At 36.6% G+C, this 17,324-nt stretch overlaps 1 protein-coding gene across 1 annotated transcript in view; it reads left to right on the top strand.

Moving 5' to 3' along the window:
* Window positions 1-17,324, top strand: part of CDH13 (cadherin 13) — a 1,311,104-nt gene that overhangs the window by 522,251 nt on the left and 771,529 nt on the right. The window contains exon 5 of the mRNA XM_044659579.1: window positions 8,168-8,284. Coding sequence (XP_044515514.1) covers window positions 8,168-8,284 — 117 coding nt within the window. The remainder of the gene's footprint in view (window positions 1-8,167; window positions 8,285-17,324) is intronic.

The following is a 17,324-nucleotide window of genomic DNA, read 5'->3' as shown; positions in this document are numbered from 1 at the left end:
ACGCCCCCTAGATTTAAGTGTTTAAATTTTCCTATTGTAGGATTCTTCTACTTTCTCAGACTGCACCCCAACTTTCCAGTATCTGGAAATTTTGTAAAGTCACTTTTTTCTGGACTACAGAGAGTATCTAACAGGAGTGGGGTAGAGCACACAATTATGAATTCTATTTCTCCATTTGATAAAACAAACACTGAGGATAGAACAATCTGTCTCTGTCTCTCCCACTCATATACATATACACATATATATCCTAACATAGCTATATGAATATGTATACATGTTACCTTTACTATATGTATTATATATACAAATATATAAAAAAGTATAAAAATGTGTAAAATAACAGTTTCATACACACACACACATATATGTTTTTAAATGTTGTAAAGTAAAATTTAAGCTCCTTAAGGGTAGGATATATTTAGTATATATATGCATGATTATGTATATATGTGTAAGTTTGTTTAAAATGTCTTCACCATATGCTTAAATATATATATACACATATATATATATACACACATATACACATATACACATTCACACATGTAGAGTTTTTCCCCTAAATGGTTTGCATTTTACTTTACAACATTTAAAAAGTTAAGTATAAACATGTATGAGGAAGAGAAAGGAAAGAGCATTAATGGCTAATGAGATGAAGAGAAACTTTCCCAAGAAATAGGACATGAACTTAGCCATTGGGGAAGCTAAGGATTAGAAGAAACAAAGGTGAAAAGGGAGTGAATTCTAAGCTTGAAGAATCCTCCTCTCTAGAACTCAACCTCTGTCATTCCTACTCCATCCTATGGGGAAAAAATGCAAGGACTCAAGTTAGACGATCTGTAATGCCATGTCTTTCTTTAATTCTCGTGACTGTGCTATGAGAATGTGTTAATATGCCCATCTTTGCACCTATGTATTAATAGGTATTTTGTAGGCTATGACAGTGTGAGTATATTGTAGATCTGTGTTGGTGAACCTCTTACACATGTACCAGTGGAGGCTGCTTCCCTTTCACTGAGTCCTTTTTTTCATATCACTCACCTCTCTGCCCAGTATCTGATTGGGAGTGCCTCCTCCCTCCTCCATCTGGGGTAAGGGGGTGGTGGCTCACATGGGACATGAGGGTTGCTGTTTGGGCTCTAAAAGGTTCATCATCATTCTTCTAGATTGCTTGGAAGTCTAGGTGACCTGGGACTGAATTACCATTAATTTATTCCATAGTAAAAAATATCCCTAGTTAGCACATCTATAGAATGGGAGTAATAATGACTCCTATCTTCAATAGTTATTTTAAGAACTCAGTGAAATATTTGTAAAGTGCTTTGCAAACTATGGATTATTATTGTCCCAAATAACACTATGATTATTATATAGTACTACATAAATGTAAATTTTTATTATTTTGAAACTATCTTGAATCTACCTTTTTTTTCTTTTTTCTTGAATGGATCCATCATTTTCTTCTGTGAAAAAGGGGTAAAGAAGGAAAAGAAAATTAAGGAAAACTCACAAATTATAAAGAATGCTGGACTAGAAAGTAAGGAGATTTAGGTTCAGTTCTCATTTCCACATTAACTCATGTGACTATGGCTGAATTACTTAATAATCATATCTCCCATTTCTTTAATATTTTAGAATACAGAAAAATTCACAAAACCATATGATATAGAGAGTTCTAGTTTTATTATATCCATGTTATAAATGAAGAAACCAAATTTTAGAAAGTTAAAGGGAATCATCTAGTATCATACAGGTAGTTGGCACTGGTGCTATGATTTTAACTCAGGTCTTCAGACTCTTGGGCAGAGTCTTTTTCTTTTACAAATCAATCAGTAAACATTTATTAAGTATTTACTATGTACCCAGAACCATGTTAATATCTGGGGTTTCAAGGATACAATGAAATACAAAAGACTACACTTGCCCTTGTGAAGTTCCCACTTTAATGGGGAAAACAACATGTAAACAACTATACAAACAAGCTGTATACAGGATAAATAAGAAATAATTAGTAGCTTGAAGGCACTAGAATTAAGAGGGACTGGCATTCTGTAGCCTCAGTTTATTCACTTGCAGAATGATGATATCTAAGATCTTTCCTAGCTCTGATATTCTGCAATTCTAGATATTTTGTTAAATTGATTTCATCCATTTGTTCATGATATTGGAATGAATTGTTTTATAATATCCGTGTTCTCTGGCACATTCAAAATAGCTTGCATTTGTGTAGCACTTTACCTTGTTTCCAAGTACTTCCACGTCCATTATCTCATTTTATCCTCACAAATTATCATAAGAGGTAATTTACACACAACACATTTCCATGTTTATGGTCCTTTGCCTACCATCAGACTGCCACAATTCACAGTTATTACATACTAATTATTTGTGAAAAAAATTCACTCTTTTCCATCAATCTGTCAATCAATTAAGCAGTATTTATTAAACACATGTTACTTACCAGTCTTTGTGCTGAATACTGGGTCACTAAAACAAAGAATATAACTTCCCACTTTTCTTTTTTCCAGTGCCACCTTTTTACTTTTTCAGTTCTGACTAATTCTGATTCTTTTGAAAATGTTGAAATTGTTACATTTCTGCTTCCCCAGAGAGTCTGTGTCCTTCAAACTTAAAAAAAATAGTGTCTCTTAAGGGACCTTCAGGTGGCTCAATGGACAGAGTAGGTCCGGAGTTAGTTCAATTCTGATCTCAGACATTTATTAGCTGTGTGACCACGAGCACGTCACTTAACCCAGTTACTGAACTCTTGCCCTTCTCTCTTTGAGTTGCTACTAACACAGAAAGTAAGGGTTTTTTAAAAATTTTAAACATTTATTAATAATCATTTTTAACATGGTTACATGATTCATGCTCCTACTTTCCCCTTCACCCCCCGCACTCCCCCGACCCATGGCCGACACACATTTCCACTGGTTTTATCATGTGTCCTTGATCAAGACCTATTTCCAAATTGTTGGTAGTTGCATTGGTGTGGTAGTTTCAAGTCCACATCCTCAATCATGTCCACCCCAGCCCATGCGTTCAAGCAACTGTTTTTCTTACATGTTTCCTCTCCTGCAGTCCTTCCTCTGGACGTGGGTAGCTTTCTTTACCATAAATCCCTCAGAATTGTCCTGGGTTTTTGTATTGCGAAAGTAAGGGTTTTTAAAAGTGCAGCCCTTAAGAAATAAGGCCCTTGATCAGCCAGTCATTTTTCTGTGCAGTTCTTTTTTTTTTTTTTAAACCCTTGTACTTCGGTGTATTGTCTCATAGGTGGAAGAGTGGTAAGGGTGGGCAATGGGGGTCAAGTGACTTGCCCAGAGTCACACAGCTGGGAAGTGGCTGAGGCCGGGTTTGAACCTAGGACCTCCTGTCTCTAGGCCTGACTCTCACTCCACTGTCTGTGCAGTTCTTTAGATGATGATCCCATAACCTCTCAAAATTTTTGCCCAACCAATATGGATATCTTGGTTAATGAAGAATTTTGAGTTTCCTTGTATTGGGCAGCTAAATGGTGCAAGGAATAAAGCAATGGTCTTGGAATCAGTAAAATTCATCTTTATTTGTTCAATTCCAGTCTCAGCCATTAAACTAGCTGTGTGATTCTGAACAAGTCATTTGATCGTGTTTGCCTCAGTTTCCCCATCCATAAAATGAGCTGGAGAAGGAAATGGACCATTCCAATATCTTTTCCAACAAAATCCCAAATGAAGTCATGGATAGTCAGACATGACTGGAAAATACTGAACAACAACAAATGACATTCTCTCCTGACTTTCTTTGGGCAGATGCTTATAAAGCTCAACTGTATAAATATTCAGTGGACTTCAATTAGCTGTTGGATGTATAAAATATTTTATGTGGCATCTCTTTGGTCCAGGAGGTGACGTATTGGAAAGCAGCCTCTAATCTATACTCAATAGATCTCAGTTCAAATTTTAGTTCTGACATTAGCTTTGTGAGCTTGTATGCACAATTTTGGTTCTATGGATCTCAGTTTCCTTATCCCAAGAGGGATACTGGCACACTGAGTAGCACTGCTGCAGTATTTACTTCCCCTGTGGCAAAGGAGAAGACCAGTGGCAGATCCAGCCTACCTTTGACATATGTCTATTTGAACCCAAATACTCTGGCTCTAGACTCAATATTTTTCCTGTGACAACACAGATTCCTCCATATAAAATAAAAAAATATGGCAATGGTATTCACAATAGAATTTTGAAACTCGAGGTAACTAGCATTATTTAAACTGATTACAAGATTTTACCAGAATCCTGCTGCAAACACTGACAAGCAGATCAGAGAATATACTATAGTTAGGGTCACAGTTGAGTGAGAGGTGAACTTAAAGAAATCACAGTACATGATACACAGAATGAAGATGAGAGAGATCTCTGTATGTTACAAGAAAGAATTTCCTCTTTAAAACCAATCAAAGTTACACCGATAGGCACACTGTTGGAACAGATGACAACACCACATAGTCATGAGGTCAACATCCTCATACTTCATAAGAAGAAGCTGTAAATTCATCCTGCTCAGCTGCAGAGAAAACAACTAGAAAGAAGCCCTGAATGAAAGTTGAAAAAAGGGCAGTGGTATGTATGATATAAAGAAAAACTTGCTAAAAATATGCAATGGTGAAATGAGCTATGGAAGCAGTGGGGTCTCCATCACTGGACGTCTTCAAACAAAATCTGGATGACCACTTGAGTGTGATGCAGAAGGCTTCAAATAGGGGTTGAACTAGATGGCTTGTAAAATCTAATTCTTAAATTCAGTTATTTGGTGATTAAAAAATCAGTTTCAAGAGTAACAAGTCATATCTATAAGCTACCTCCATCATTTAGAAATATGAGTTAAAAATCCACTTATAAGATGATGCTTTTCAAAGTTAAGAGCAAATACATTCAAAGATGAAGCAAGGACAGTGGAATAGGGGCTGAGAATGGTCAGCTTGTAAAAGTAGCATCAATCTAGTGATGACTGAAGAAACCGTGGAATGAAGACCCTAAAGATATTTTTAGAACTATAGGAAATAATAATAGTCACTTTTATGTAGCACTCAAAGATTTACAAGGCACTTTGTTCACAACAGTCTTTCAAGGTGGATAGTATATTCACAAGAGGAGAAATGAGTAAAAGTTGTTCTTTTTAACCTTTTAGCTTGAAACAAAATAACACTTCCCAACAATTAGTGTTACCTCCAAATGATATGGATTGTCTAGAAATAGTAAATTCTCTACCATCAATGGTCCTCAAGTATAGTTCCAAAGAATGCTTATCGTATATGTTGTTGGGATTTTATAGGAATGATTCGAATTCAGTATGAATTAAACAAGACAGCCTATTAGGTCTCTTTCTTCTCTTAATCTTTAACTCAAAGTATAACATCACTACACTTTGATTTTGGACAACTCACTTATCTTTACCTCAGTTTTTGTCATTATATTTAATATAATGGAGAGAATAATATTTATGCTACCTAACCCACAGGGTAGTCATAAAGATAAAATCAGATAATGAAGTATATCCTAAACTGCAAATTGCCAGGATATTTACTGGATTAGGAACTAGTTAAATGACTTCCCCTTCAGAGTAGTAATTAATGGATTAATTTCCATTTGGAAGGAGGTCTCTTGTGAAGTGCCCTAGGGATCCGCCTTTGGTCCTGTGCTTTTCAACCTTTGTAATCATCATCCTGGATGAAGACAAGGCTAACACACTTATAAAAATGCAAATGACACATAGTGGGGAGAAAGAGCTAACATTTTGAATGGGCTATAATTCATAATTCAGAATCAGTCAGAATCCAAGCTCTCTTCAAACTAGGATAATGGATAAAATCCAGTGAAATGAAATTCAAGTACAAGATTTCAAAATGTTGGGCTAGAAAGGTCTCAGGATTTAAGCTGAATGACTGAACTAAATAGCTATATAGAAAAGGTACAGCCAAAGGAATGTTAATTTAACCTTAGGCTGTATTAAGAGGGGTAGAGTGTGTAGAACAAAGGATGTAATAGTCCCATTAATACTCTGTCCTAATCACACTATATCTAAAGTATTATTTTCCATTCTAGGCAGCATCTTTCAGGAACTACATCAGCAAGCAAGAAATGTGTCCAAAGAACTAGGATAGTCAAAGGACTGGAAACTATGCCATACAAATATTAGTAGAAGGAATGGGACTTGTTGGGTCTGAAGAAGAGAAGACTAATAGGAACATAATCACTGTCTTCAGATAGTTGAAGATGTCTGCTGTAAGCTGTAGAGACTTGGATTTCAGTTTCATGTAAAAAAACCTTCTAATAATACAAGTTATTCACAACTGGACAGAGTAGGTTCCCTGATTACTGGAGGTCTTCAAGTTTAGAATGGATGATTGGTTTTCTGAGATATTATATGGGTAATTCTGTATAGACCTGTCCAGTTTTGAACCTGATTGTGTAATTCTACATCTAGGCAGCCCTCTTATAGAGGTGATACAAGAGTTAGGCATTCTAGATGTGAGCAGTAGTGCAAATGCTCAGGGGCAGAAGATTGAATTCAGTTTCTCAATTTATAGAAAAAAAAAACTTTTTCCTTAACTCATTTCCTTCAAAAGACAAGTTGGATTCTTTGAAACATATAATTTACTTAAGTGAAGCTCATCTGAACTTCAAAAATTCTGGAGAATACAATGTAACATTGCATTGATTGAAACTTCATTTTCCTCATCTATAAAAATTGAGTAATAATAATTACCCTACCAACATCCTAAAATTATTGAGATCAAGTGAGAAAAAATGCTTTAAAAACTTCAAAGTTGTACACAGATTTAATATAATTGCTCTCTTCCACCCTCTTCAACCCCCAATCATCTTATGTAGAGATAGTTACCAGTATAATTAAAACTCATCTCTTTTGATCCTTAGACCAAGCCATTGCACCAGATTATAATGCCTGGCAAATAGTAGGAGTTTAATAAATATTTATTGATCGGTTGATTGATCCTATCTCCCTTATTAAGAATATAGAATAAGATTTTTCATTTCTCATTAACACATTTTTATATGATCATAGACCTAGAACTGGAAGAAACCTCATAACACTTCTAATTTCTTGCTCTTGTTTTGTAGATGAGGAAGCTGAGGCATGAGGAGATTGAATGACTAGCCCAAGATCACACTGGTGGTAAACTGCAGAGTTCAGATACAAATTCTGCCTACCAGTACCACTGCTTTTTACATTGTCCATAAAATATAAAATTTGTGGTCCTATTTATGTTATTTATTTTTGTCATTAGATATTAGTACCTGACAATCCTAATATAAAAAAGAACAACATGCACACACACACACATACACAACTCACATGTGATGCTTTTGTTTGTTACCTGAAGTTACATTGAAACCTCAATATTCATTTTTTTAAGTTAAAGAAATGGGAAAATGTCATAGCATTAAAAAATTTTATGAATTGAATCTGAAAGAAGAGAAATGCCTTTGGTTCATCTTGAGTATACTTAGAAACTAGGGAGGAGTTCCAACATCATTACCCTCGTGTTTAGCAGATACTTTTTGGTCATGGGGCTCTAGAGACTATACTGAGAATATCAAGACATGAAAGATAGGGAAGGTATCTGGCAAGAATCTACAAATAACTTCAATCCATATCACTATGCTGAAACATTGCTTATTGAGGGGCAGGTGATGGTACTATTGATTTTTGATATTGTTAGACCTTTAAATGGGTTTTCATATGACTGAGCTTTGGTCTTTGGGGACCTAGTTTGTGACTAACAGGTGGCTAACCTGGCATGGAGGATCCACTTTTATATGCAGAGGTTTGACTATAGATTTTTAATACTCAGAAATCCACCCACTTGACAGGTTAAGTATAAAAATGTGCCAGCGTTGGATGACGCATAAATCAAGACTGACAGGGTGAATAGAATGATTTGGAGGAACAGATAAAATAGCTTAATGGCTATCACTATGAGTCACAATGTCAGATTTAGTATGATCTAATGAGGTACTTTCTGTTAATGATTTTTGATGGAATATATTAACAATATCCAAACAGCTGTGAGTTTTCATGTAATAAGAAGGATGTCCAAGGTATGATAGCTCTTTTCTTGGAAAGATTTTAGTAAATAAATCTGATTTCCTTCTCTCTTTTTCAGGAAATCTTTACATATGCTAAGACTTCTGCAGTCCCCAGGCAGAAAAGATCCATTGTGGTATCGCCTATCTTAATTCCTGAAAATCAGAGACAGCCTTTTCCCAGGGATGTTGGCAAGGTAAGTTGTAAAAGTGACAAAATTAACTTATGAGTTGATGAAATTCATTTCTATTGCTACTGATGTGGCAATAGAACTGTTTCTGGGAGGGAAAAAATAACAGAACCGTTTTCAAGATAGTGTGTTAAGAGGATATCAGAGGATAATTAGAAGGAACCATATATTTTGGAAAACCTGTGAAAGAAAAGCAAAATTGTTAGTTCCATGACTTTTGGTCTTGAGTAATGAACCTGGGTTGTTTGTAATGAATATGTGCTTCTAGAAAGAAGCTGTCCCATCAAAAAGGAAACTCCTTCCTGGTCATAATACCCCATAATGCTCTCATGCACAGTCAATCCATTCATTCAGTTAAAATTACATAGATTCTATTCAGTGCCAGTTCCTATACTGGTCATTCTGTGGGGGGAAAAAAAAAAGAATGAGAAATGCTCCTTGCGATCAGAGAGTTCTTCAGAGCATTGAAGTCTGATCTAAGCAATGGCTTAAAAATTATAATAATCCATATATAAAATCATTTATAGAAGTATCATATAAGATTTAATTGAGTTTTTATGTATTAATATCAGGTACTATTAATGTCATTTCATGATTTAATCTTTTTTAAAAAATCTTTATATTGATGCATCATTAAGCAGAGAATGAGGGGCGGAGTACAGTAGTAAATAGAGTAACAGCACAAGAGTCAGGATGAATGATTTCAAGACCTGAAAATGATACCTGCTCTCTGTGTGACCTTAGACAAGTCACATAATCTCAAAATGCTCTCAAGTGACTCTTTAAAACTTGTGTATTATGGGATAAATTGCCTGATTTGTATCAAAGCTGGAGGGAGGAAGCTAATTTTGACACTAGGAGTTCTTCCACACCAATGAATTCAAAAGTCTGGGCGGGGGGTGGGGGGCTGGGGAAGAGAAAATTAATTAGTGAACTCCTTTAGGGAAGGGACATACATATACTACTGAATCACTCAGTATATAGTAGTATCTTAGCCAATGTGTCTTAATTGACTGGCCTCCCACCCTTATTTCTCAGTTTACTTCCTGACACTTTGTTTCTTCCACCAGTAGCACTATCTCTACTAAAAAGACTCTGGAAATCTAGTCCTTTGGTATATGAAACAGTCAGGAAACTGGGACCCAAATGAAGCACACTCATTTCTCTCTTATACTTGGAGTAATTGAAAATATGCCCTGACTTCTTCACATTTCTACTGTAATAAATGAAAGTAAAATTATTAAATGTAATATTAATTAAAAAGATTGTGGTCACCATTATAAAATTTTCTCTCAAGTCAGGAGTCTGAGTAGCTTTTAACAATTAAGTTTTTAATAAAAATGGAGATATAGAAAAAAAGAGAAATGTAGTAAAGGAACAGAAAATTTCACCTAGCAAAATACCTAAGCAGAATCAGGAAGCCTGACAAGCAAAAAGCCCTCTAGCACACAGCAGGCACCAGAGCTCCTGCTCAAGACTATCTTCCATAGCCATGCCAACCCAGAGAGAGACCTCTCGTTATGCACCACACCTTTTTGCTTCTGTCCCCCTCTGTCAGGACAAGTACGTCACCGTAAAATGGGATGCATGCAGGGTAGGACAAATTTAGGGAGTGGTTTCTGTCTATATACTACTTTACCTCTTTTTCTGGTTCCATGTTCCTTGGGAGAAGGGGAAGAGCTGTTTCTACTTTTTCATGCCTCAAAAAATGACATGAGATAGACTTTCCAGACAGAATCTTGCTAGCATATCTAGAAAATATGTACTTCCTGTAAGAAATAAAATGGATATAAAAGGATAGATTTAAAAATATTATGGTTTTAAAGGTTTTATTTGTATCCATTAGAAAAATGAAGCCACTTGCCTTTTAAGAGTCAGTTTGAAAAGTTGTGCCCTATTGCCTCCTCCTCCTATTCTGGCTCCTGCTCTCAAGGCAGAAAAGAGGAAGTACCAACCAAGGCACTCACTATTTATCCTTCTGTTTATGTTATTATGTAATTGTCATACATCACTACATAAGACAGGAAGCCAGTTGGATCATGGGAAATGTAGTTTGAAAGAGCCCTAAATGTCCACAGGAAGTTTAAATCAGGGACCTCAAAATTAGTTAAAACACTCCCAAATTTCCAATATCACATTCCCACACTTCACATGAGAGAACTGAGTTGTAGGATCATGCATTCACAGATTTAGAGCTGGATAGGGCCTCTTGGAAACCACTAAGTCTAAGATCCTAATTTTGTAAATGAAGAAACTGAGGCACAAGGAGATTAAGTTGTAAGTTGTACAGTTTCATTCACTTAGTACATGTCTGAGGCAAGATTTGAAACTTAGTCTTTCTGATTCTAAGCTCAATGTTTTTCCACTGAATCATCCACTGGTTCTGACTTTAACCATATGTTTTTTTTAAAGTGAAGGCCCCATGGATCAAAATTTGAGAAAACCCCAATGGCAGAAGATGGAATAGATGGGAATAAGAAGTGATTTTCTCAGTTGGGTTGGTGTATCATTTGAGACAGGTCACCTCCATTGGAAGACTATATATCTGTGACATTATGCAAATAGCACTAGCTCAAAGCATCAGAAGATCTCAAATCCCAACACAGATTTAATGCCTGTGGGACCTTGGAGTGAATTTAGCCATCCTGGGCATTGGTTTCTTCATCTTTAAAATGAAGACATCAGATTAGGTGGCTTCTGAAGTCTCTTCCAGCTATATATCTATGTTCCTATGAAAATCTAAACTTTTTTATTTTATTTTCTACTTGTCAAATAATTATTTACAGTTATTTGCTACATTTGAAGTATTTTATGAAGATTTTTCATGAATATGTGTGTGTGGAGAGAGAGAGAGAGAGAGAGAGAGCAGGGGAGGGAGGGGTGGAGGAAGGGAGGGAAGAAGACAGAGAAACCTTCCTTGCATAGCAGTCTTTCTTGTAGGTAAAATAAAGATACTTGCAAAAAATGACGATATATATTTACATGAGGCCCAGAACAAGTAAATATATCTCTGTACTCTAACTAAACAAGTTTGTTCTCTCAGGGTCTGTGCTGCCAAGCTTTTGTAGCACTTTGTTTTCCAGACCATTTTCAGAAGTTTTAGGGTGGAGGGAAAGGGCTGATTCATAAGCTTTATTTAATTAATCCATCATTTCACTCTTGTCATAGGTAACAGGGGAAATTGGGAAATAGGACCCTGCATAATAACCATGAAAAGATAGCTAATTCCCCAAATGTTCTTTTCCTCCCCATATAGCCAGAATATTTAAGACTTTGGGCAATTAATAATTTCACAATTTTACTAACTTTGAGATAATAAATATTTAATCACATCTTGGGAGAATTTGAGTTCTTAGGCCTGAATGATTGAGAGCAACAACTCTAAATCAGTGAGGACTTTTAAAACAGTATTTTATTCTGTTTTATAATATTTGGCAGACAAGTCACTTCTGAGAATACTGATGAGACGTTCTGCTTTCATCACAAGCCCTTTTTATCAAAACCAGTGAGGTTATGTTTTGCTAAACTCCCCTCCCCCCAACTTTGAACATTTTCCTATACATTGGAAGATGGACATTGAAAATGGCATTTCTAACTTGCTATAGAGGGAAAAAAGAAACAGCCCAATGTTCTCTCCCACATGGGAGCTCCCACTGATCTTAGAGAATGTCACTGAGTTGAACAATCTCACCCCAGCCCGTTATCTCATTGTTTCTCGTGTGTGAATTTTGAAGGAAAGAGCCTTCAAAAAGCATCTTTCTTTTGTCATCCCCAGAGGGGCCGGCATAGGATCAGGCATGTGGTAAGTGCTCAGTCAACCTTTGTTGAGTTGTGAAGCAACCTAGACTGCTTTAGAATTCAGATCGGATCCATATGTATGGCTGCTTGGACCAACACTTTGCCAGTTACATGAGGATTAAGTGGGAGGATCACAGCTGAGATGAGTTGATTTGATGGCTAAAATGACCATGATATGGTCTATGGCAGTGATTCCCAAAGTGGGCGCCACCGCCCCCTGGTGGCTGCTACAGCGATCCAGGGAGTGGTGATGGCCACGGGTGCATTTATCTTTCCTAATAATTGCTATTAAAATTTAAAAAAAAATTAATTTCCAGGGGGCTAAGTAATATTTTTTCTGGAAAGGGGGCGGTAGGCCAAAAAATTTTGGGAACCACTGGTCTATGGAGTCATTTCTGCAGTATTTTTGACTTAGATCAATGAGGTACTTATTCATTCAGTATGAATTTATTAAATGTTTACAGTGAGACAATATATGCACCAACAGACAGATAGAAAATAAATTTGATTAGACTGAGGATATTTAATTGAGAAATAAAGACCTCGTGTAACAGGGTCAATTTGAACTGAGCTTTAAAGGAAATGAAAGATTCTTAGAGGCAAGGTGAGGAAGAGTACATTTCAGGTATTAGGGATGGCTTGTGTGAAGGTGCCGAGAAAGGGGATGAAATATTGTGCGTGAAGGGCAAATAGGTCAGTTGGAGTTTAAACTGGGTAAAATGGGGGAAATATGCAAAGTTTAGGAAGTTAAACTTCAGTTATATTATAAAGGGCTTTAATTGACAGAAATTTGTATTCTTTGACATGGTTGCACCTGGAATTTAATCAGGCTTGCAGAGTCAGGTACGTGTAGAGAAAAGACACTATACTATCTTCCTGGCATTGTTTTAACAAGAGGGTTTAAAGACAAAAATGAAGTAGTCTCAGCCATCCTGGTACAACTTGTATCATTCATATTTTTTTTTGCTACAGTAATTAGTATTTTGATTAATTTAATGGATAGTATAGATATGTTAGCTTTAGCTTTGCTACATCATCCTTATATCGGGTTGTAATGCCTAAATAAGAATAACTCGACTTCTAATTCACAATTGTACAAAGAGTCAAACCTCATCTAGTGTGCTAAATGAAATAAAAAGGTCCTGCTTCCTCATAAGCAAGAGTTATAGTTTTTTACTGATGCGTAATCCCCAATGAGAATGTAGGCTAGCTATTCTGGTCCCTCTTCAGCTAAGTGCCTGGGCAAAAGGAAGAGACAGGCAGATACATACATATCTTTGGAAGAAGGAATATCTTTAGCTCTGAGTTGATAACAATCTTTAGTGGATGAGTTCTTGATCTGAAAAGTATGTCTATATAGCCATGGAGATCTCACCCCCTATGAACTCTCTCAAATTTGAGTTCAATCCTAAGGACTTCTTTATATCTTATTTCTCTAACTCACTTGTACCCACCCAGTTTAAAAAAAAGAAAGAGACTCCAAACTTGGGAATATCTGATTTCAACCTGACATGCTAAAAATATAAAATCCAACAATATTTAAAGGGTAAATCATTTAACTGGAAAATAGTGAAGGAGATGGAGAAATAATATAAATACATTTATATTCCCATTTATAACCATTTATTTTTTCAAATTACAATCTCTCTGGCTAAAAAAGGAAAAGGGGGGAAAACACTTGAAATAAATATATTTAGTCAAGTAAAACAAATTCCCAACTTGACCATATCCATAAACTGTATTTCTCATTCTACATATTTAGTCCATCATCTCTCTGTCAGAAGTAGGTAGCATTATTCATCACTGGTTTTATGGAATTATAGTGTTCATTATATTGTGTTGTGTTAGGTTTCTTAAGACTTTTGAAGTTGATCATTTTTACAATGTAACCATTATATTATAGATTATTCTGCTGCTTTGGCTCACTTCTCTCTGCATCAATTCAGATAGGGCTTCCTGGGTTTCTCTGTGATCTTCCCTTTTTATCATTTTTTGGGATAATATTATACTTTTACATTTACATGCCACAAATGTCCAGTTATTCGCCAATCCATTAGCACCTCTTGTTTTTCATTTTTTGCCGCCTCAAAGAAAGCTTTTAAAATAATTTTGCACATATAGGATTTTTTCCTCTTTCTTTGATTGCTTTGATATATTGGACAAGGAATAGCATTGTTTGATCAAACAGGATATTCAATTTGGCTGGGGCAAGCATTCATATTATCAGCACATGGTTTGAAAGGAATAAAATCTCATTCCCTACCCCTTCTCCTCTCCCAAAGGTTATTTAGAAAAGAAGCTCTTCCAAGAGCCATAGTTATAGAATAGGTTTGAGGGTTTCTGTGGTCCTCAGAACAGACAGCCTTAATGTCACTGCTTCAATATTACTGTCACTCCCAACCTCAATGTCCTAAGTTGTTGTGGTCTCTAACCTCTCCCTGCTTATTTCCTTTTGTCTGGGCCCTCAGTAGAACACATCTTTCTTTCTCATATTTTTAGAAAGTTCCCTTTCTCTCCTTAGTAACTGATGTGATCATATATCGGGGTGGGGGGATTCTAATTTTTGTGTCAGATAACAAGAATTGATTAAGTACCTACTATGTGTCAGGCACTGTATTAGATATTAGAAATATCAAAGAGGCAAACGATAGCTCTTGCTCTCAAGAAGCTCATAGTCAAATACAAGCGTCACCGTGAAAATGATTACATACAAAAATGCAAATATATATATATATATATGTATGTATGTATGTATGTATGTATGTATCAATTGACAGAGAGAAGAGCCTAGAATTAAGAGGGATCAGAGGAAAGGTTTCTTCTGAAAGGTAGGATTTTAGTCAGGACTAGAATGAAGATAGAGAATTCAGGAAGTAAAGATGAGAATGGAAATTAAAAATACATGTGGCTTTTTTTGTTGTTGTTTTTTGTTTTTTTTCCCCTTTCATAAGGCATTCATCCTTGGGTCCAGGCCTCTTTGGAAATATTAGCATTCCTCTACCTCCATTATGTGTATTAAATATGACTTTACATGACTGCCTTTTTTTTTTATGGACTTTGTATTTGCTTTAAACCTGGGATCTGACCTAGCTTTTGCTACTTACTAGCTCTTATGACTTAGAGCAAGTTCTGTCACTTTTTTTGTCTTAATTTCTTTTTTTTTAAACTCTTACCTTCTGTCTTAGAATCAGTATCCTGTATTGGTTTTAAGGCAGAAGAAGGGTAAGGGCTGGGCAATGGGCCATAAGTGACTTGTCCAGGGTCACACAGCTAGGAAGTGGCTTGAGGTCAGATTTGAACCCTAGACCTCCTATCTCTGGGCCTGGCTCTCAATCTACTGAGCCACCCAGCTACCCCAATTGATTCTTAATTTCTAGATCTTTAAAATGAAAGTGCTTGAATGAGTAAAGTTCCTTACAGTACATAAAAAAGGACAAAACTAAACCAAAAAAAAGCATCTGATGTGTGGATTTTGAAACATCTGGAAGTTTTGTTTAGATGAACCCCTTAGGATTGACTGTGTTGAGAGGAGATGCGTTTATCTTTTGTGATTGGCAAATTTACTCAGCAGAGATAATTTTTATACTTGTTCCACCTTTATTTGAAGACTGAGAATGAAACACTGAGAATTTAGGAAAACAGACACAAATAAAACAAGTTGGACTGCAGAAGGGAGATGGGGAGTATAATACAGAATCATTTATCTGAATAGACATTGAAAGTCAAAGTTGTTTTTTTTTTTAATCTAAGCATCTAGATTCTAGATGATTATAAATTTAGTGAAAGCCTTCCTTAATTGATTCAGATAATTCTTACATGGTATGTTGGTTTCTATCTTTGAAAGGAAACTCCAAAGAATGAAAGGAGATAGTGTACTTCAGTGGAAGGAACACTGAATATGAAATTAGAGGACGTAGGCTTAAATCCGTCCTGTGATAGTTATTGCTTATGTGACCTTAGCCAAGTCACTATCTCCACTGACCTTAGCTTCTTCATCTTACAAATGGACTCGATAGCTTTTGAAGTTTCTTCCAGCTCTGACTCTATGATCTTATGAACCTATGAAAGCCAAATGAAAACTATTCAGCTTTAAGGTAATTAAAACACATTATGGACCTATTTTCTCTGTAAGGGTGGTCACAGCTGCCTTGATGAATGACAGCTGGACTGTCTGCCCATGCCCAGTGCCCAGCAGGGAACAAATTGGCCCTCTCTGCACCAAACAATTTGCAGTCCCAGCTTTGAATAGTCACTGGTCAGATGTGGGACTGAGATGGAAATGCAGCTAACAGGTGGCATTCTGAAGAGGAGAAGGAATGAATGAAAAGCTTTCATCTCTAGCTTTGAAATGGTTGAAATACTTGCATTGCTGCAGTCCTGGGTGGCATCCAGCACTGACTCAGCGTAGGCTCCGGTGGACAGCCTGGATCACCAAGCAGATGGAGCCAAGCTGTGGCCCTGGGGAGCCCATTATATTAGGCTTACCCAAGCCATTCTGCCAGTTGGGGCAGCTGTCTTTGCAGGGGCTACTGTGGCTCTTTTATTAAAAATCCTTATTTTGTCCTTAGTTTAAATGATTCATTGGGTGACTTTTTTTTAACTTTCTAGTGTACCCTCCTGTCTAATGTTTTGGGAAGGGCAGGTAAAGAAGTTTCTTTTCTTTTTATTTTCCAATGTTTTTTTCTTTCCCCCAGTCCTCCTTCCCCTTTTCCTCATCTTCTCCCCTACCCCATCTCCCTAACATTCTCTGGCCTTCTCTACCTTACCTTCTTTTTGCTTCCCTCTCCTCCTCCTCCTTCTACACTTGGAAGCTTAAGAACAGACTAGACATATTCCTTAGGGGACATGAGATTATTTCACTTGCTATGCTTGTCCTTTTCTGCTTGTCAATTTGTTCCTCCATCTCTCTGCCTGTTTCTCTCTCTGTCTCTGAATTTCCTTCCCTCCCCCGCCCCTTCTATGAGCCTCTTTCTATCTCCTTTGTCTATGTGTTCATATGTATGTGTGCCACTCCATGGAAATCTTTCAGTCTCTGTGGTTTTCTCTGTTTATGTTTCTGTAAATCCCTGGAAATCTCTTTCTGTCTCTTTAGGCCCCCCCTCCCTATTTCTGTGACTGCCCTCACCTCTCCATCTTTCTCTCTCTCTCTCTCTCTCTCTCTCTCTCTCTCTCTCTCTCTCTCTCTATCTCTCACACACACACACACACACACACACACACACACACACACACACACACACTGTATCTT

Source organism: Gracilinanus agilis, chromosome 2, assembly GCF_016433145.1.
Source record: "Gracilinanus agilis isolate LMUSP501 chromosome 2, AgileGrace, whole genome shotgun sequence".
NCBI lineage: Eukaryota > Metazoa > Chordata > Mammalia > Didelphimorphia > Didelphidae > Gracilinanus > Gracilinanus agilis.
This window is presented reverse-complemented; position numbering and strand designations above follow the sequence as displayed.